Source organism: Stegodyphus dumicola, chromosome 7, assembly GCF_044657685.1.
Source record: "Stegodyphus dumicola isolate Sdum_Otavi_A_Nest chromosome 7, ASM4465768v1".
NCBI lineage: Eukaryota > Metazoa > Arthropoda > Arachnida > Araneae > Eresidae > Stegodyphus > Stegodyphus dumicola.
Window position 1 is genome coordinate 68,575,253 of NC_140774.1, and position 23,340 is coordinate 68,598,592.

Sequence of the window (23,340 nt, forward strand, 5' to 3'; positions counted from 1 at the left end):
TCTTTATCTATTTTCCTACCGCTTTCAGCATTTTAGTTTGACACAACTGCCTGTCCTTATTCATAACATACTTAACAATACCACAGATTTTAAATAGCATTTAAATTCCTTAGAACATCATTATAAATAAAACAGAAAAATTATACATTTTGTTATTTTTATGCAGTTTGAAGTCATTTGAATTTAGATTACACCACACCAGTTTGTTAATTTTGGTGACTTTGGGAGTGCATAAAACTTCTCAGTCATCTCACAGAGCCAATAAAATGATAATAATCTTTATTTAACTGAAATCATTTATTGGATGTAACATCTAACATCTTCCGAAAGGTAAATATTTAAAAAAAATATATCATTCGAAATATATTATTTCATTATAATGTTACTCATAAAAACTTATCTGCTTAATATTATAGGTAACATTATAACAACAGAAGTAAAAAACACTGCTTCATTAACCATTGAAAAATGTATATTTTGAGGGCACACGATATTTAAGAGCTGCATGGAATAATACCGCTGTGAGAAAGACGACAACCACGTTAGCTTTGGTTCAACCCCCCCTCCCAACTTATTTACATCTTCTCAAACGGAAGTGACGTCTGGCGAGCAACCGAGAGTGGAGAGCTCTGGGATAGATGAGAACCCAATGTCTAGGCGCTTGTTACTTCGAAAAATTACATTTGGCTTCATTTTTCAATTTTGGCGCAAATTACGGTAACCTCTTAGTGTTGCCATCGGTCACGTGAGACCCGCTAACTTCCGTAAACTCTCAGCGTTTGCCGTCGCATATATCTGCAAACCTCAATTTCTGCAAGTCGTCCCCAAGGAGGTTAGAATAGACATATTTGTCCCTACTCCTCCGGATGTGATCAAGGTGACAGCCGGCCACTCCTCAGACGAGGGAGAAAATCCTTTTGTGTTAATCCAAGATCAGTAGGATATTTTAGAAAATCTTGGGGTTAGTCTATTTCTTATAATGTCCATGCATGGACCGTATAAGAAATGTTATTCTTATAAGGTTCCTGTCGTCTTACACATTACGTCACGATCACATGATCCTAAAGCTGTTCTCCGAAGAATAATATAGTTAAAGACTGGCAATGAATTAATTATATTTTAGTTAAGATTTATACAAATTATTTTTAGGCCGTTTAATGAGAAACAAAATTCAGAGTTATTTAGACAAAAGTAGAAAGGGGTATCTGAAATGTTTGGGGAAAATATGGCTTGGGCTAGGGAATTATGAATTTAGTAACGTTATTTGGCAGTACAAAAAATTTCTTTGTGGTATATGGAAAGTAGAAGTAAAGCTGTGTGGTACTCCTTTTGGAAGAGTATCAATGAGTGAAATGATTTTGTGGTGGTCCGACTTTTTTTTAAAAATTTTTTTTTCCATAGATCATAGTTTGTAAAATTTGCATACATTTATTTGGAATTACCTTACAATGGGCATGGATAGTGACGAAGAGAATTCTCGTAACTTGGTAAGTAAAGAATGATATTTACACTCACCTTGCATTTCCTGTCCTGCACTTTTTGATTCCATGTTTACTTTTGTTTTGTGTTGTAATATATTATATTTGTTGCATTTTTTATTTCTCTATTGCAGTTTAAAATTTTGCAAAGAAAGTCATTAACGTGTGCCATAAAGAGCATGTTATTGGGTCAATTTTAAGACTTTTGGGATTTTCTTTTCTCTAAAGTAGAAATAAAAATTTCTCTTAAAGGGGGGATACTAGTAATGATTTGTTAAATTATTAATTTCCCTGTCAGCATCAAATGTGAGTATCAGTATTGTGATATCGACAATCACTAAAGTTTGCGTCTAATTAATATCCGATAATAAATCTTATAGAGAATACTTTGATTGTCCATCTTTCATATAGCACTAATTTTATTTGGCAAAGTATCTTGCGCCTTAACCCCTTCTTTTTTGTGTGCCAGTTTCTCTCGTGTTCCGTAAATAATTCTTAAGGTATATCTGCCTGGAAAATCAGAAATTTATGCTATGTTATATAACTCTTATCTTATGCACTTATTAATTATTTATGCGTATTTCAAATGGTTTCTGTAAATTATGATGTATGATTTTTCAGCCTTAATACAAGGAGGGCATCTTTATTTATTGATCAGATTTAATTACTGTTATATTGATTTTAATATACAGTTAAAATATTTACTGTGTTATTTGTAATGTATAGTTTTAGCATATTTTAGCTTTTTAAAAATTAGAATAGTAACGAAGATTAACCACCAAAAAAAGTAACAAAAGTCTGCTGGAGGCCGCTTGTGTTTTTTGCTATTGAATAGTGATAACGAAAAAACACGAGAATTTTTTAAAAAAACTTATTGGATTTGCTATGAATATTATGCTGTACATAGTTTGATATAGTACTGAACTGAGGAACAATTACTTAGAAACAGACTTAAGTCATACATTGAGTAAATGCAGATAATTTGTTATAGCGAATACCTAAAGGCCATCTTTGGGTAAAAGTATAGTTTTGGGTCCCCCTTGGGAAACATGGCGATTTTTGGCGGTACATGGATAGCAATTTTTTGACTCGTTATTTTGGCTTCCATGTACACGTCAACTTATTTTCACTTCAGAAAAAATCCCAGAATTGCACAAACTTGCATTGCGCACTCCCTTTACTTTGTCCATCTACACATCCATATACTTTCACTTAAAAAGTCAAAGGATCATCAAATTCTACAATATAGGCAAACAAAAAATACATAATCTCAATAAAATACATTTTAAACCAAACAATAAAATAACATAAAAAAGGAAAAACATGTTATACGTTTAAGCACTACCAAAAGCAAATATTCACTTACCATGATTTTCAAGTTCGCTTCGTACATCCAGAGCCACTTAAAAATCAAAATATCAGTCATACTCAAATGACTTTTTTCAAACCAGGTACTCTTTCTGATCGAACGCTATACATAGTGACCATCTGAACCTTTCTAACAAACCCATTCAAATCCATTTAAACGGTTTTCATGTTCGACTAGACGCATATCCTTCCTACATACAGGACACTTATAATGGCTACTAATTAAATCTTCATTTACACACCAGTAAATTAAAGCTCTTTTCCCCTTTTGCTCCAAATCGTACAGAAATTTCAAATTAATCCTACTACATTTGGCCATTCTACCGTCTAAAGAATCAAACCAATACACACCACAAAAACGCTTACAAAACATCCCATGATTCAAAATTTCCCAGAATCATGCACCCGATTACGTCACAATAGGGTTTCCATAACATTCAACTACTCAGGGTACCATAAATGAAACAACAACTTGGCGATAAATCAAACAATAACTTTGCCATAATACAAGGGGTACCTTAAAGTCTACTCTACCCCCATCTTTGAGAGAAATGTCGTGTAAAGTCAGAATCGCCCACTAATTTGTTTAGCGCTTTTTTACAAGAGTAAGAAAAATTAGATTTTTGTCAATTTTCTTTCACTTTTTAAGGGAAAATAGGTCAATGTATACGTGGATAAAGTCAAGGGAGTGCACAATGCCGTTTTTGTGCAAATTTGGGATTGGTTAATCTTTAAATTATGGTAACTTGGCGATTTTTTGGCGAAAATTTGGCAACCAACCCTGCTATAGCAACCTGCTAGTTTTGTTTTGGACACCATTTTGTTTTCACGAAGTAAAGGCATGATTTTTTTTTTTTTTACTCAACATTTTTTCCAACAATCTGCTAGCCGAATTACGCTTATACTAGGACTTTTATGGAACAAAAATGCTTAATCATGACGAAGATTAGGTGCGAAATTGGGAGAAAGTGCAGAATCGCAAACTGCTTACCGCGTTTTTAAGAATTGCACATACATGGTATCATCCATGTACACGTCGACCTATTTTCACTTAAAAAAACATCCCAGAATTGCACAAAAATGGCATTGCGCACACTCTGGACTTTATCCATGTACACTACTAAAGTCCTAGCTAGTACTTTTATCGCCTTACCAAAATGTCACCAAACTACCTGTTACCAGCCTTTGGATTTTTTTTAAGCGAAAATAGGTTGATATGTACATGGACACTGAGTATGTGCAATTCAAAAACATCCCAAGCAGTGGGTGATTCTGAACATTCCCCGAAATATCAACTGTCTGTATTACACATATAAGACAAAATAACTTGCAGTATGATTTACAGTATGAAATCCTTAAGTAAAATTCTTAAACAAAAAGATCCTTAGGGAGAAACCGAAATTGGCATGATTTTAGCCGTAGCTGAGGAAAAGACTATTATTGATGCAAATGTAATAACCGTTGTGCTAAGGGCAAAAATAATTTTCGGCTAATCTTTGGAATATGATAATGGGTAGTTTGGCGATAAAGGTTACTACCTAGGACTTTGGGAATAATGTGAGAAGTACTCAGTTCCGATTACACATTATTTTGTGTGAGGGAAATGAGAGATCATGAGATATGTCATGTGACATTTATGGACGAATCACAGTTCTTTAATCGGAAAAGGGGGTAAATTTGTAAAAATATCTGCTGTACTTTATAGCATTAGGTTCATTCTATGTTCTGTGAAAGTGGTGCTTAATATTTGGATCCCATGGCCCTATGTAAAGGAAATCCAAAATTTTTATTGGGTTTATGTGTAATCAAAAAGAATTGCTTGAATGGTGTATGAGTGTAGGATTAATTACGGAAAAGTATGAATGTCCAACATGTGAGAATGAAATGAGATTGTGTGAAAGGAAGGATATTACAGATAAGTTTGAATGGCGGAGCAAGAAATCTGGTAAAAATGTACATTTTGTGAAAGAGTGTAAGGAAGGGTATGTGGTTTGCTGAAAGTAGTTTGAGTATGGGGGAAATTTTATTAATTTCTTATTAGTGGGTGAATAGACTGCGAGTTGACTACTGGATTATTTAATGTATAAGAAAAGTTTATCTGCCATGCAATCAAGATTGTGAAGAAGATTAGGTAAGTTAGTATTTTTAATCATTTGAGGATATTATTTTTATCCATGTAAGGAATAAATAAATGTAAGGAATAAATAAATTAATATGGTATTATTGGGAAATTGTTATTAGCAATGAATTAGTTTAAAGTAATTAGGATTGTAAGCTAATTTTTATTAATTTAATGTATGTGCTTATTTATATTTTAAGTAGTGTAAAATTTAATTATATTTTAATTTAATGATCCTGATTTTGTGAGTTATATGTTTGTAGTATTTTGGAATACGTTTGAGTAGAAGCAAATGTGCATGGAAAGAATTTAAATATTTGACACTAAGTATTTGGAACCATTTTTAATGTTTGTATTATAAATTTGCAGGTGACGTTTATAATAGATAATTTAGAGGGAAAAATTTTTGGATATTTTATTTATTTTATACGTGCAAATGTTCATCCTTGGAAAGGGCATATACTTTTTTTGCGATCAGGTAATTTCATATATGTCCTTTTTACCAAATTTAAAGATTCACAAAATTTTCCTGCATTTTCGTGAAATTTTTCTAAATTATGAGAAAAAAGCAGTGTACATGGATAAAGTGAAGAGTGTGGTGCGCAATGCCATTTTTGTGCAATTCTGGGATTTTTTTTTAAGTAAAAATATGTCGACGTGTACATGGTTACTGTGTATGTGCGATTCTGAAAAACGCGGCAAGGAGTTTGCGATTTTGCACTTTTTCCCAATTTTGCAGTTAATATTTGTCATGATTAAGTAGTTTTTCATAAAATTTCTAGCATAAGTGTAATTCGGCTAGCAGATTGTTGGAAAAAATGTTCAGTAAATAAAAAGAAAAGAAACATGTCTTTACTTCGTGAAGACAAAATGGCGCCGAAAAAAAAAAGTAGAAGGTTGCTGTAGCAGAGTTGGTTGCCAAATTTTCGCCAACAAATCGCCAAATTACTGTAATCCAAAGATCAACCTAATTTTCAGAATGGATTTTTGTTGGCAACATCATGTAGGTGCTACAAATCAATAAAATTTCAGAGGCAGGGAATAGCAATTAAAATGGAAAAAAATATAAATTACATACAATTTGTTTTGGCTAATCTTTGGAATATGGTAACAGGTAATTTGGCGACATTTTGGTAAGGCGATAAAGGTTACTAGGTAGGACTTTAGCAATAATCTGAGAAGTACACAGTTTGAATCACAGATTATTTTGTCTCAGAGAAATAAGAAATCATGAGACATGTCATGTAACATTTTCTGGAAATTTTTAATCAAAAATCATGAATCATGATTTTAGCCAATAAGCACTTGGAAACAATTTCACTGCTAAAGTGCAGACTTGCCCACTTATTTGTTTGGCGCTTTTTACAAGAGTTAGAAGAATTGGATTTTTGTCAATTTTCTTTGACTTTTTAAGTGAAAATAGGTCGATGTGTACCTGGGTAAAGTCAAGAGTGTGCGCAATGCCATTTTTGTGCAATTCTGGGATGTTTTTTTAAGTGAAAATAGGTCGAGTGTACATGGATACCGCGTATATGCAATTCTTAAAAACGCGCGAAGCAGTGGGCGATTCTGCACTTACTCCCAATTTCGCACCTAATCTTTGTCATGATTAAGCACTTCTGTTCCATAAATGTTCTTTCGCTTTGTAGATCCTTTGGTTTGGTAGTGTTGGAAAATATGACTTATTGTAACCCTTTTTCTGCATCATCTCTTCTCCTTGAAATATTTATTAGGCTTATTCTTATTTTTAAAGGGATATAGTAGTTACTTCTACTTCTTTTTTTTTTTTTTTTTTACTGCCACTGTTTGTATTAAGAACGGACTGTATCAGCCTAATTTAAGATGCAAAAACGAAACGTGATGTTACGTCATCTGGAAAGCCGAGTCGTGGCGATAGCTGATTGGTTGCCGTGAGATGACGTCATGCCTATTTCTGGTATAAGTATCTCCCGTCGCTCTGGCTCATTTCTTCTAGTTCCTGCTTTCTTGGCTCTTGGGTGTGCGGTTTCCAGCCCCTGTTGAAAGACGTCTTGCGATGCGTGCAGTCCGGGGATAAGTTTCGAGGTTCGAGTCTACAACATGGTTTTTCATGGATATATTCATGGATATATTGGTGCATGCATGTGCATGCACTTTGCTTTATTATTAATTATTACTTAATTCATATTGTTTCGGATTTCATAGTTATTTATTTATTTAGTTTTTTTTTAATTTAGAATTGTAATTAGATTTGCTTCATGTTGCCTTAGCAACGCAGACGATTTTTGAAAAGACAGCTGCATTGGAAGGTTAAAAATAGAACAGCGCGTGCATTTAATACCTAATAAATAAATATCTCGTAATTGCTGTTGCCATCCACAAAAATCCAGATATTTATAGATGTTTCCAGTATATTCGAGAAATTAATTATAAAGCTTATAAAAGCCGAGAACAAACAACTCATCTCAGTAGTAGCTGTGGTTCTAGCGAACTGTTTGTTTAGTTAATGCTGTGATTGATTTGTAGGGATTTCGCTGTGAGATAGAATTAGTTTCACTGTTTTGAATTGATTTTTGCTAAACGTTTGACATTTTGTGGTATTGTTAGAATATTTTTGAAGAAATGTTTCAGCAATTTGATTTATCTCTTGTGGAAAGAATAAATTTTTGTTAACTTTTTAACGTTAACCGTGTTTATTCCAGCTCTTAGTATTCAGTATGTCTATATCAAAACCAAGTGGTGGTAAAATTAAACGAAAAATCGCTGACGAACATAGAATATTCCAAGTAAAATGGGAATTAGAATATTTTTGCTGTAAAATAAAAGATAAAATAATCTGCTTGATATGTAATAATACTATTAATGTACCAAAGTTATATAATATTAAACATCATTACGAACAACGCAAATCGAAATATAACAATTACGAAGGATTAATGAGAGAAGAAAAGTTGAAAGAGCTCAAGTTAGGAGTGAAAAAGCAACTGTCCATGTTTAGTAAAGTATTGCAAGAAAGTGAAGCAGCGGTACATGCAAGCTATGTCTTGTCCGAGTTGATAGCTAAACATTCGAAGCCTTTTACTGATGGTGATTTCATCAAGGAATGCCTGATGAAAGCTGGAGAAATTGTTTGTCCTGGACATGTGAAGGCTTTTCAATCAATTTCATTGTCTCGAAATACAGTTGCGGAAAGAGTTACTGATTTAGCCGCGAATTTAAGTGATCAGATCAAAGCAAAATCATCTAGTTTCTCCATTGCCTGTGACGAGAGCACGGACATTAGTGGCAAAGCTCAGTTAGCAGTGTTTCTTCGTTCTTGTGACAAGAATTTTAACATTTTTGAGGAATTACTGGAACTAATACCGATGCCTGGTACTACCACAGGAGAAGATATATTTACTTGTGTTTTTGGACTTCTGCAGAAATACAATCTACCTTTGGCAAAATTAAATTCTGTAGCTACAGATGGCGCTCCATCAATGACCGGGAAAAACTAGGGCTTCGTAGCATTACTAAGAAAAAAACTTGGTGAAATTCACGGTTCAAACATTCATCATATGCATTGTATTATACATCAAGAAGTTCTATGGACGAAAGTAATAAATATGGAGAATGTTTTGTCATATATAAAAAAAGTTATAAATTTTATAAGATCTCGAGGTTTAAATCAACGTCAATTCACTGCTTTCTTAAGTGAGTTAGATAGTGAATATTCGGGTTTGTCCTACTATACCGATGTACGTTGGTTATCTTGCTCCAAGATTCTCAAACAATTCTGGGATTTGAAAGAAGAAATATGTCAGTTTTTAAAAACAAAAAGTCAAGACGTAAGTTTGTTTTACGATCCGATATGGATACAAGATTTATCTTTCTTGGTTGATATAACCAAACACTTAACCAGTTTAAATTTATCGTTACAAGGAAAAGATCATATCATTACGAACATGTTTGACATAATTAAAGCATTCAAATGTCAACTAGTTCTTTGGGAAAAACAACTTAAAAATGAAGATTTGACGCACTTCCCGACGTGCAGCATGAACAAATCAAGTTTAGATGATACTTGTTCGTATCAAAAATACGCAAAAAAAATTGCAAATTTAACAACTGAATTTGAAACGAGGTTTAATGATTTTCGTTCCCTCGAAGACAAATTTTTTTTGTTTTCTTCGATTTTCTCAATAAGTATTGACTCAGTACCCAGCCATATGCAAATGAAGGTGATCGAGATTCAATGCAACTCAAATTTGAAAGCAAAATTCATTGAAGTGGGCTTGCCTGAATTTTACAAATATTTACCAGCCAGGTTTGAAAATACTCGAAAATTCGCATATGAAATTATTTCCATGTTTGGTAGCACTTATCGGTGCGAGCATTTATTTTCAGTTATGAAAGGTAATAAGTCTCGTATTAGAAACCGTATTAATGATACTCGCCTTGGGTCAGCGTTGAAAGTTATCACTGCAAACAAAATTTCTCCCGAAATAGAAAAGATGATAGCAGAGAAGAGATGTCAAGTGTCAGGATGTAAACATTAAATTTTTCTTGTTCTTTTCTATATAAATATATATATATGTTTATTATTGTATTATTCGAAATAAATCTACGTTTCTATGAATATTGATTTTTTTTTGTGGCCTGCCTAAAGTTAAACCTTGTTTGTTTGGCCCAAGTGTACCTATGAGTTTGACATCCCTGATTTACAGGGTTGCTGTAATGAACATTTGCGGCATGCAAGGCGCCAAGAAGAGAAAAAATTATGTAATCTTAAAGCGAAATAATCCTAAGGACTGAACACTGAGTATATCTCAAACCATTGCTGGGGAAAAATACTAACTGTTAGATCACAACCAAAAAATTCAAGGAGTTAATGTAATACGAGAGCACTGCAACCCTGCTAGCTGATAATAATCGGCCTCATCGTTAACACAGCACACCTAACACAAACAAAAATGCAATTAAAGGATTAAAACAACAGATTAAATAATTCAAGGAGGTGGTGGTACTATTTTGTTTATTAAAATAAATAAATCAAATTTAGAATAATAATTTAAGACTTTATGAAATAACGAAAGTTTTTTCTTCGCTTTTCCCGTATTGCTAAAAATTGGAAAATGGCCAATTTCTAATTTCAGAATACTTTGTATATTTTTACTTCACTTCAGATCACAAATAAATATGTTTTAAACTTAGTGGTACTTTGTAATTTGTCAATCTTTTCTTGTCGAAAGCTAATAATTTTTAATTTAATAAACAAATGTAAAAAACATTTTTCGAGTAACTATGCTCAAATTGTAGCTTTACTCAATTAAAAAGTTAACCTAAGCTTAACATAATATGCAACTACATTTACCTTTACAGCACACCTAATACAAACAAAAATGCAATTAAAGGATTAAAACAACAGATTAAATAATTCAAGGAGGTGGTGGTACTATTTTGTTTATTAAAATAAATAAATCAAATTTAGAATAATAATTTAAGACTTTATGAAATAACGAAAGTTTTTTCTTCGCTTTTCCCGTATTGCTAAAAATTGGAAAATGGCCAATTTCTAATTTCAGAATACTTTGTATATTTTTACTTCACTTCAGATCACAAATAAATATGTTTTAAACTTAGTGGTACTTTGTAATTTGTCAATCTTTTCTTGTCGAAAGCTAATAATTTTTAATTTAATAAACAAATGTAAAAAACATTTTTCGAGTAACTATGCTCAAATTGTAGCTTTACTCAATTAAAAAGTTAACCTAAGCTTAACATAATATGCAACTACATTTACCTTTTTTTTTAGTCCAATGGGGCTTTGTCCCTGTGGGACTATTGTTTTCATTTTGCGATTTTGCGTTGAATCACTCTGAATGCCCATGTCACTTTTCAAATTGTTGCCACCAAATATTATCGCCCTGCATTTTATTTGAAGAAATTAAATAAGGAATCTGCATAAATGTATGTATGTTTCTCGCATTGTGATAAAACAACGGTACCTAGAGCCATGAAATTTTGAATGATGTAATTGTTGTGTGAATATGGGAATCTGATAGCCCAAATTTGAAATTTGGTTTATTATAGATTTCATATTCTGTAAAACTTTAACAAATTTTTTGATTAACAAACTCAAGGATTTCAAAATGAGCAATGGCAACGTCGTACAGAAGAAACATTTTTATCTTTAGTGCGTAAGACTGTGTATCTGAAATTCTAAAGATATGCTCAATTTAAAATATTATTTTGCGATATTGCTCTTGAACTGAATTTTATGGTTTAAGTGCGAAGAACATACGTAGCATATTCAGAAACTAAGTACCGTTTCATTCTAGCGCCGTCGCAGCGCTGTGGTAGGCGTCCCATGCATGCACACTAGTCTTTATTGTTCACTGACTTTCAATTGTCGCCATTTTGGTTGCTCTCTGTTTTGTTTTCAGTTTGCTGTGCACATTCAAAATGTTTAAGACAATTAGTTCTCCCGCTGACTGTGAGATTCGTGCCATGAATAATTTTTTAACGCGAGGAATGTTAAACCGGCTGAAATTTATCGTCAAGTGACAGAAGTTTACGGTGAATACGCGATAAGTGATGGAATGGTGAGAAAGTGAGTAAGAATGTTTAATGCAGGTTGAACAAATGTCCACGCCGAGGCTCGGAGTGGTCGGCCATCTGTTGTCACCGATGATTTGGTAAGGAAAGTTGATGAACCAATTCATGAGAACAGACGCTTCACAATGACAACTCTTTCAGAGGCATTTCCACAAATTTCACGTACTGTTTTGTTCGAAATTGTGTCTGACCGCTTGAATTATCCAAACTGTGTTCCTGATGGGTTCCAAAAATGCTCACTGATGTTCACAAAACAAAGCGACTTGGTAGTGCCCTGACTTTTCTCACGCGGTACAGTGATGTGGGAGAAAACTTTTTAAACCAAATTGTGACAGGTGATGAAACTTGGGTGTGTCATTTCACACCAGAATCGAAACAACAATCGATGGAGTGGAAACACACTCATTCTCCAAAAAAACAAAAGTTCAAAGTGACAATGTCATCACAAAAATCATGTGCACTGTCTTCTGGGATAGGAAAGGTGTTTTGCTTACTGAATTTCTTCTCAGAGGTGAAACCATTAATGCAGCACGATATTGTGAGACTTTAACAAAACTAAGGCGTGCCATTCAAAACAAACGAAGAGGAATGCTCAGTAAAGGAATTGTGTTGCTCCATGACAATGCTCGGCCCCATACTGCTGGTATCACTCAATCATTAATTCGACAGTTTCATTAGGAGCAGTTTGATCGCCCGCCGCACAGCCCGGACTTGGCGCCGTCCGACTATCACTTGTTCCTGCACATGAAGCGCGAGCTTGGTGGCAAGCGCTTTGGATCTGACGACGACATGAAAAATGCTGTGGAGTCATGGTTATCGAAACTGGCGGGAAGTTTCTTTGACGATGGTATACAAAAACTGGTCACCCGCTATGACAAGTGTTTGATCATTGGTGGAAACTATGTTGAAAAATAGTTTAAGACATGTATTTTCATGTAAAAATAAGATTGGATTCGAAAAAATTGCTTTACTATTTTTTTTTTCAAAACGGTACTTGGTTTCCGAATACGCCTCGTATTTAATAAATAAAGGTAACACACAGAATGTTAAAAAATGCCGCTCTAGACGTAATTTAAAAATCTGAAACCTTTCAGATTTTTTTTTAAGTGCAAAAAGAATACTTTCGCCAAAAAATATAGTTATAGTAATTCCTTGTATTCTGGCATTTTACCTTCCTCTCGCCCTCCTTTTTTTGTAATGCACTTGTTGCATAAACAATTTATATATTAAAAAAAATTCATTTTCCCTCTGATTTTTTTATTGCACTTGTTGCATAAAAAATTATATATTAAAAAAATGCATTTTCTTCTGATATTTATGATTTCTATCTTAATTCATAGAAGTGCTGTATATCAACAAACAATTAATTATAAAAACCTTTTTTTTCATAATTGATCAAATCTTTATTATGCTGATCAGTTGCCAATGCATATTTGGCTGTTGACCCCCCCCCAGTCTATCCTTTGATCATCGGTGACCCCATTAAAATTTCATTAATCCCCAGGGGACTGTTTGCAACCCATTAGGAACATCTGGTGTAAGGAAACAGTTACAGTCAAAAGTCTTTAATCCGGACTCGTCGGGACTTCGGCGATTCCGGATTATCGATTTTTCCGGATTATAGATCATCAGTTTAAATCTAGTAAGATGGCATGCAGAAATTATAAAATTAAAAATATGAAACCGTAATTTATAAAATAATGAGCAATTATGATCTAAAGGGTATCAAAATTTACCAAAAAAGAAGCCTAATATTTATTTGTTTACTTTATTAAACATTTCTTTTAACGCGCGGATGCGTAAAGCATACCTTACGCATAGCCGAAATTAGAAAATTGCAGCCAGAAAACTATTTGATGTGTATTCGTGATATTTATAATGATGAGGAATTTGATTTAAATCATATCAAAGACAGAGTACATCGAGATGAAATACTACATTTACTAAGGACTTATAAGTCGAATAAAATAAAAACATCTGCTCCGAAAATAAGGATAATGCTGAGAGATCAACTTCCAGTTCATTGTGCGCCACGACGTTTGCCCCCCTCCCGCAGAGCAGCGTGAAATTGATAAACAGACTTCGGAATGGTTAGAGAAACAAAGAATATGCCTTTATCCATTTTTTGTAGCAATTCGTTTTTTTGTTTGATGGACATCGAAACATACTTTCATTTTCTAGATCCTTTGGGAGCTCCAGCATCGGAAATTCTATTTGACATAATCGAAAGTTCAAGCTTACTTTAGAAAATTGCTCTTACAGTCTGCAAAAAATAATAAGCCGAATCCAATTCGAAGATTAAGGAACAACGCAATCATCAACTTTAACTAAAATAGATAATTAGATAATTTTAGCTTATACCGTCCGTTATACATTAAACGCGCACGCGAAAACGTATTCTGCACTTGCGCAGACGCATATGCGCAGTCGTAAATGTCTTGGGCACACGAGTAAAACGCCTATGCTGATGCGTCAATGCGGCGCATGCGCAGAAAGATTTTAGCTTTAAGGTCTGGATTATAGATCATTCCGGATTATGGGTGTCTGAATTAACGACTTTTGACTGTAATTCTGTTTTTGAATTGCTGATGGGGAGATAAACAAAAATTCAAAGGAAAGCCAAAGAAAACCAAATGGAGGGAAATTATTTTGAAACAAATTATCTTATCTGGACACATTATATCACAGTAATCGTTAATGGTGCTGGAGAAATAAGAGGTAGTAATAAAGGACTAAGAGGATTAATAAAAGAAGACTGCTCTTCATGCAGTTCTCAACTATTGCATGATGTGTAGATAAGGCTGAAAAAGACAGTGGTAAAGAATTACACAAGATATTGCAGAATGTTGTCACTGTAATAAGTACATTTAAGCAATATATAAACAGTAATCTGTTTTCAATACTCTGTACTAGGATCGGTTCTGCGGATGAGATATTATTACAACTTACCAAAGTAAGACAACTCTCGCGCAAGAAAATACTACGATGTATTTATAATTTTAAAAACAAAGTTTCAGTCTTTTGGTGGAAAACATATATTGGCAATTCATTCATTGATGAGGACTGGCTCGGAAAACTCATTGACATTTTTTAAAGCTTAATAATTTGTATTTAATTCTACAGGAAGAGAATACAAACATTTTAACATCCAGCAATAAAATTGAAAGGAATAAGGTGATACTTTCAGCTTACATCAGCTAAGCAGACATATGCCTGTGCTTTTCAGTTTACTAAAGAAAATAGTAGAGATTTCTCGTTATTTAAAAACATCTCCCATCGTATACAGTCAAAAGCCGTTAATCCGGACTCGTCGGGACTTCGGCGATTCCGGATTATAGATCATCAGTTTAAATCTCGTAAGATGGCATGCAGAAATTCTAAAATTAAAAATATGAAACCGTAATTTATGAAAAGAACAATTATGATCTAAAGGGTATCAAAATTTACAAAAAAAAAAAAAAAAAAAAAAAAAAAAAAAAGCTTAATATTTATTTATTTACTTTTAAACATTTCTTTCAATGTAAGTTGTTTAAGTTGCTTCGTTTTATGTGATAATACTTTCTCTTTAATTGTATAAACAGACATAATTTCTTGTTCAGTTACAAAGTTCCGCTGTTCAAGTCCCGTGATTGCTGTGCCGAGAATACCGACTAACTTGTCAATCGAAATTTTTTCGTTTTCACTAACCTCTCTGTCACCTTCTTCATTTCTTTATCCATTTTTTGCAGCAATTCCACTTTTTGTTTGATGGACATCGAAATGTACTTTCGTTTTGTAGATCCTTTGGGAGCTCCAGCATTGGAAATTCTATTTGACATAATCGAAAGTTCAAGTTTACTGTTATAAAATTGCTCTTACAGTCTGCAAAAAATAATAAGCCGGATCGAATTCGAAGATTAAGGAATAACGCAATCATCAACATTAACTGAAATAGATAATTTTAGCTTATACCATCCGTTATACATAAAACACGCATGCGAAAACGTATTCTGCGCTTGCGCACATGCATATGTGCAGTTGTAAAGGTCTTACATGCACGCGTAAACGCCTATGGGCATGTGTCAATGCGGCGCATGTGCAGAAAGTTTTTAGCTTTGAGGTCCGGATTATGGGTGTCCGAATTAACGACTTTTGACTGTAATAAAGTTGAGAGAAAACTTTTCAAAAAGTTTCCAGATAAGGAAATTAAGTTGGATACATGATCCATTTTTCATTTGATATTTTTAATTCTAGTATCCCTTTAAATGAAAAAAGAGCAGTTAATTTATGTTTCAAGCGAAAAATTACTGCACATTCAATATAAGTCTCTTCACTTGCCAAACATTTTGGTTGTCTATTGGAAACGGATGCCCAGTTAGAAGAAAAAGGCAGTTAATAATTTGTTTCAGTTTGAATCGAATTACTGATAGGAAATTGGCATTGAAGTTAGTTGCCAGTAAAACAAAATATCAATTTTGAGGATGACTTATGGCTTGTGATTTCAAATGCAGATTTCAACATAAAAGCAATGATGAGCTCTTTGCAAGTGCATGCCTCACTTTGAATTCTTAAGATGTAAAGGTTTTTAAAAGAATTTTTCATTAAAAATTTTTACCTGTATACATAAATTAACTGTTGCTTCATAAAATTGCATGATTTATTCAGATATCTAATAAGGCAGAAATGTAAGTGCAAATCTCGGAAAGAATTTCACTTTTAACTCCATTGATGCTTAAAAAAAGAAACAAGTCTGCTGTCTATCCAGTAAATGTAACAAATCGGAAATGAAAACAGTTTGCTCCTCCCTGCATTGTCTGAGTAATCTCACTCTATGCAAAGCATAGATAATATAGACCTGGCGACTGAAAGGGCTGGGTGCAAGTGTTTTTTTTTTCTTGTGTGTGAAGTAAATACAACCGATACCTCTTCTAATCTTACTTGTACTGTATATTTTATGAAAAATAACGAATATTCTGTATAGAAAAAATTAGTTTATGACTTAAAAAAATAACTACATATATTTAAAACTATTAAATGGTGTTATGCATTATTGTAGTTTCTATTTATTTTCAGGTTTTGTATATTTAAATTTCTTTTTTGATTTTCCTATTAAAAAGTGATAATTTAAAAAAGTAAAATGGATATCCATGTGGCATTATTTTATTTGCGTTGTTTTTGCAGGTAATTACTGAAAAAATAATTTTTTCTGTATGTGTATTTGAATCACATTGTCAGATGAATATTAGAAATACATCTGGTATCATGCTGGTTATGCTGAAGGTATTTAAATGCTTAACACAATTGGTTGTTTTTTTTAAAAATCAAATCTGTGTTTTTCAAAGACTGAATGCATGTTGAAGTAATGTTTCGGCTATTCTTCGTTCTTGTGCTTCAGTCTTGCTTTTAGAAGGTACTGTAATTTTAAGAATGTGTAACTTGAGAGAGATTAAATCCAGGATGAATTGAAAGAATAGCCTTTCATTTTTCTAGTTTTTAGAAGCTTCCCAATACCCGACTTTTAACTTTCGTGTTTATTAAGAGTCTTAATGCCCCAGAGTAACTATCATATATTGAGGATTTGCTTGCATGATACCTCTGAAAGGGACGGACGGACTGTACTTTTCCTTGGTAGATTTTTGTGTGATGCCTGCCAGCTCGTTTCCTTTCACCTACATATCTGGGAACCTAGCAATAAAAAACCTGATACCCATGACTTCTTAATTTAGACTTAAAATTTCTATTACTCATGGATTTCGGATATTTGAAAAATTCCTAGAACTTGTAGTGTACTAAATGAATCACTATAAACATTCTCAGGTGTTCATATGCAAGAGAATAAATAACGTAAGCAATTAATTCAGAAATGAGTATGGGGCAATAATCATGTAATTTTCTATCCTACAAAAATTAATTGCAGATGATGTTCCAACATAAATATTTGCATTTGATCCATCTGTATACAGAAGGCTGTAACTATTTTATATATGTTTGTGATCCAGATAACTGCTTGAGTATTGAACTTGTTCATATTTCTTTTATGAAGATGGTGGAAAATCTTAAGAAGCAAAATTTATACATAAAGTGAGATTTCAAAATGCTTTACTGCTTGAATATGTACATGAGGCATGCAATATTTGGTACTTAAGTACCATGACAACTACCTAGATACAGTCAAAAGTCGTTAATTCGGACACCCATAATCCGGAATGATCTATAATCCGGACCTCAAAGCTACAAACATTCTGCGCATGCGTCACAGACCTTTACGGCTGCGAATACGCGCGTGCGCAAAATACGTTTACGAATGCACGATTAATGTATAACAGACGGTATAAGCTAAGCTAAAATTATCTAATTCAGTTAATGTTGCAGATTGCGTTGTTCCTTAATCTTCAAATTGGATTATTATTAATTAAAAATTATTGGAGTAGATTGTGCAGTGCACATTCTACACAGTACTATTCAAACAGCATCTGACTTACTTTCAGTGGATCTTGAAAATATTAGTGCAAAAATTTATTCGTATTTTTATTATAGTGTGCGTGTTGAAAGTTTGAAGGATTTTTGTTAAAGCGCAGAAATCGAATATTAAAAAAGGAGATTTTATGGGAATATGTGGGAAAATCTTTTTAATATATTAGTAACCATTTTTCGAAAAATAATGTTTGCGAAAATTACCTTTTTTGATGAGATGTTATTGGTAAAAAAATATGTTACTGAAGAAAATTAAGTGTTGGTTGTCTGCTAATGTGGAAACAGACAAAAAGTCGACGGAGTTATTCCTTCATTTTAAACAGAATAATATTCCTTATGAAAATGTTTTGAAAATTGTAGAACGCGCGCTCTCTGTTCCAGGAACAGATGCAGCAACAGAACATGTTTTTTTCTAGTATCAATATAATATAGACAATTGAAAAAACACAGTTGAACATTAAAACTTTAAAATCTGTATTAAGGGTAAAATATAATTTGACCAATTCATGTGAGAAATTTCACGACATTTTAATAAATGATCCGGATCTATTGCAAAGTATCCACTTGGATAAAAAATGTAACCGTGAAAGAAAATCTTAATTTTTTTTTTTTTTTTTTTTTTTTTTAAGTAAAAGGTATTTTTCCCGTTTCGCAGGCGCAAATCTCGCCAAGCAGACTTTATTGGCGACACGATACGGTATACGCATAAAAAATGTTAATTCTATGAATTTTTTTATTTTGAATGAATAAACATTTTAATATTTAAAATTTTATAAAAAGCCAATAAATTTGTAAAAAGATATTAATTTAAGAATTTACTATGCTTTCATGGTTCAACATCCTGAGTCGCTGGTTCATATCACGTGACTCCAAGTGATCTTATCTCACGTAAGCTACGCTACAAAAATCTAATTCATTCAGTAATTATCTACATTAATTTCAAGTTAAATCTTAACTTGGAATACAAGTTTAAGATGCAAGAATTATTTCAATTCGTATGAATAGCTTACTCAGGAATTATGTAAAACCGCAGTGCTTTACTTCGCTAGTGCATTCTCATTAGAATGGAGGAATTTAACCCTTGACTTTGCTTTTTCTATATTTTTGCCTTCGGGTGAGCTGTATTATTGCATCCTACTTGACTTAATTACCGCGAATGGCCTTAGGGCATAAAATTGAGCTATCTGGGTAAAAATTCTATGTACGAAGAACCTATTAGAAAAGTACCTATAACTCTATTTTCATTTTTCACATACAAATTTTGCCAGAATCAAGAAATCCTTAATTTGCTTCATATATCAAAATGCTCATTTCAATGTGAACATAATTTTTAATTTTATGGATTACCATATCAAGGAACTCATTTATTATCACATAAAATCTAAAAATAACGAATTTAGGATATTTTTTTTATGTTATTATTCACGTTCCTTAAATAAAATGGTAATTTTCCGTTTAGCCGGCGCAAATGGCCCTAGGGCATAAAACTGAGCTATCTGGTAAAAATTCTATGTAATTTTATGCCAATATTGAAAGAAACAATTTGATTAGAAATGGCTGCGATTTATTTTGAAAATGAGGCGTAAAAGGTTATCAGGGAGGATATTCCGTTTGGCATCAGCTGTACCACTATTGTCGGCTTTATTGCCTGCGCCAGCAAAATGGAAAAGTACCAAGTAAAATTTTAAATTAATTCAAATTTTAGTTTTTTACAACTATTTTTATAGTTACCAATCGCTAGTAATAAATATATTTTTGTATATTTATAGACAAGTACATGAATGTTGTGTATATTTTTTTAATTATTGGTTTGCTTTTGTAACTAAATTACAATTTTCGGAACTACTCTGATATGTACCCTCAAGTCGCCAAATTTCTCGCCAAATATTTTTGGTGAGAAACTTCACGCTGCCATATTACTATCTAAATTTTTTGTCAACATTTCGAACTTTAAGCCTAAAATGTTTCCAAAAACACGGTTTTCGCACATGCAAAAACTACGTTTTGAACACACGATTTAAGCTAAAAATCCGAAACAGAAAATTTAGATAGCAAAAACGTAAAGTTTCTAACCAAAAATATTTGACAAGAATCCATGTACACAGCGACATGTTTTAACTTAAAAAAACATCTACGAATGGCACACTGTAGGCAACGAACGAATCTACGAATTACGCACACTTCACTTTAATAAATTAACATAACAACAGTAAATTTCAAAGAATACCATGTACACAGCGTTCTGTTTCAACTTCATCAAAACATCTACGAATTGCACAATCTACACTAAAAACAAATCAAGAAAATAAACTAAAATAAATTTCAGGCAATTCAAAAAACAACAATAAAAACGGAAATTCATACAAAAAACAATGAATATAACATTCTGCAAAATAAAAACAATAAAATAAAATGCACTTACCATAATGAAAGCTTCTTTTAAAAGCAGAAATATCTTTCCCCCCTATCTTGTCAGTTACAGAGCATACAAAGTCCAAAATACATTCATTAATAAAATTTCGCCAGTCACGTAACGTCTGTGAAGAAAACTTCCACGATTTTGCTATATCGCATGCCTTCCTACGATTCAAAATTTCGAAAGTAACAGTAAAAACTTCCTCCAACGTTAACTTGCTACACGAAAACCAAGATCCAAACCTTAAACTCCGCTGACACCCACATACTTTATTAGCAACAATTTTACTGCAAACCCACACAAGTCTATCAGAAACACCATTTTTCGTCCGAGTTCTCATATCAGCTCCGCATTTCAGACACGTCAAACTCTGTTTTAAAAGTCCTGACTCCCACAGAAATTCCAAAAATACACTACGATCCCCATAAATACATCCATGAACAAAAGACTCGTTAACAACTCCAACGTCGTACCTTTTCATACTAAATTTACTCTGCACACAATCTAAAATACGCGGCTGAAACCTTCCCATCACGTTTTTCATCGTAACATAGGCCATTTCAAAAACACACGTGACAAGAACCAACTAGCAATTAAACTACTCCACCAAAAGATTTTTCAACGTCGACATGGTTGCCATACAACACGCAATCGCGCCAAAAACCAGCGCAAAACACATATCACCACATTTGGTGAAATTGAGGCGTTTATCAGAGTTGTACCCAATTTTCATTTCATTCCATTTGTCCCGCTTTGTCTCAATGAAAGTGGGGTCACTTTATCCTAAATAGGCCGAACGACGTTTATTTCCGATGCGTAAAACCCTTATTGCATTTAGAGATGCGCGTGGCTAGGGGAGACATTTCTGAGAAACGAGATTCTGGTAGCATTGGTTTAACACTAGAACGGTGGGAAAGTCTTACTGGAACAGCGGTAAAGGGTCATTTTAACCCTTCAATGAAAGTACTGAAATAATAGCGGTAAAACAATTTTAAATGCCATGCATTGCCACAAATACGTACTTTATATGTATTTCATAATTTATATTTAATATCACATGATAATTTATTGACATTTTAAAATACTGTAAATGTATCGAGTACATGGCGATCAATTGGATCATACTACAATGATTCAAATAACTTAGTAATTTGATATAAGGAACACAATTTATATAATAATTGTTTTTATGTACTTATTCGGAGGATGATTCACTCTGTAAATCCAGAAATGAGAAATGTTCTCTGATGTTTCAGTTATATCATTATATGTGTAGCTGAATGGAATACGTAAATAATTTCGTTTCAATTCTATTTAATGTTTAAAATATTAGAGATTACGCATACATATTAAAAATTAATGCAGTTGATACAAAAGTAATTTTTGACAATTTTTCCAGTGCATTTTCTGCACAATACTCTCGAGATTTGTTTCCATTGTATGTCTGTACTTCACACTTTTGCTTTTTATATCTATTTTCTTTCCATTTGTTTTTTCTGAAGACTCAGGATCTTTGGGAGTTTTGAAGCCATATGTACCACTCTTAACTCCTCTCCTAATTTCAGTAGAAAATCTCTCCATTTAATGGTGTTTCCGGTTACACTTTTATAAATTATCCAGGCGTTCAAAGCTGCGTGATCCAAAATATTGAAAAGGTTATGTACACTGCTCAAAAAAGAGACAGTGCTATATCTGCCGTTCTACTGGACCGATTCACGAAATTCAAATTGCGTTCTTCATGTCTCGAAAGCGCGACTTAGGATATATATTAGATTTATATAAAGCACTATTCTAACGTAGGTATTTTGACACAAAATCGGACTTTTTCTGAAATAACATACCAATTTTTTTACATATTTCAATTCTACGATTCAAATTATGCCTAAATATTAAATTTTGTTAAATTTGGTGCAAAATTTATGGAGAAATTCAACAATTTATGTTGTTGCTTTTCATTCAGTTTGCGCCAAAATTAGTTCACTTGGCGAACTTCTTAATAAGTGGCAACCTATTTTCATTTCTATTTTTACATAGTGCGTGAGAGGAAAAAAAAGACTCAATTGTTCCTTCTTTCAAATAATTTTTTTTTTATCTTGTACAGTGGTGGCTAAAATTGTGGACACTTTTGGAAATTTTTATGTTTTTGAACTTTGTATGCTTATAGAAAATGTTATGTTTCGCAAAATGCAAACTTGTATGTATCATTTTAAAGAGAATTTCTTACTGAATTCAATACAAAACACAAAATTCAATTATTTGCAATACAAAAAAAGTTATAATATGTACTTTAATATAAATAAAAAACGCAGTTATGAAGTGGTTTATAATGTCTAGCTTTCCTGGCCAATCACTGTTCTTGTTCTGAGAACCAATCAAATGTTAGTAACTGCCAATAGAATCTGACATCATGTTTACACTTGAAACAATTCATTATTTTGCTTTGTTCTGTAGAAGGAGGACCTGTTTCTTATACACTGCAATTACAAGTAGGAATTTTTGTAAAAATTTTATATTTAGTCAAGAAGCAATGACATCAAATAAAAGAGTAGATTGGACACCTAGAAAGAGATGTAATATCATTATGTTACAAGAAAGTGGTCTTTCCTATGCTGAAATTGCAAGACGGGTGGTTCAGTGACTACATCTGGAGTCCGAAATTTTTTTTACGATATCAGAAGACAAATTCAATAAAAAACAAAGAAGGAAAAGGCCAAAAAAGGTGCACCACATCTATTGATGACAGAAGAATAAAAAGACTATGTCTCCAAGATAGAAAAATGTCAACAGCGGCCATCAGAAGTGATCTGAATGATGCTGGTGTTTCTGTTAGTTCAAGAACAATCAGGAGAAGATTAACAGATGTTGGACTGAGAGGTAGAATTCCACGAAAAAAGCCTTATCTTAATTTTCAGCAACGAAAAAAAGACTAC

General features: G+C 32.9%; 1 protein-coding gene across 1 annotated transcript in view; it reads left to right on the forward strand.

Annotated features, from left to right (window-relative positions):
- Positions 1 to 1,305: 1,305 nt before the first annotated feature.
- Positions 1,306 to 23,340, forward strand: part of Kdm2 (Lysine demethylase 2) — a 174,673-nt gene continuing 152,638 nt past the window's right edge. Inside the window, exon 1 of the mRNA XM_085820405.1 lies at positions 1,306 to 1,487. Within this exon, the coding sequence (XP_085676531.1) occupies positions 1,449 to 1,487 (39 nt within the window). The 5' untranslated portion in view covers positions 1,306 to 1,448. The remainder of the gene's footprint in view (positions 1,488 to 23,340) is intronic.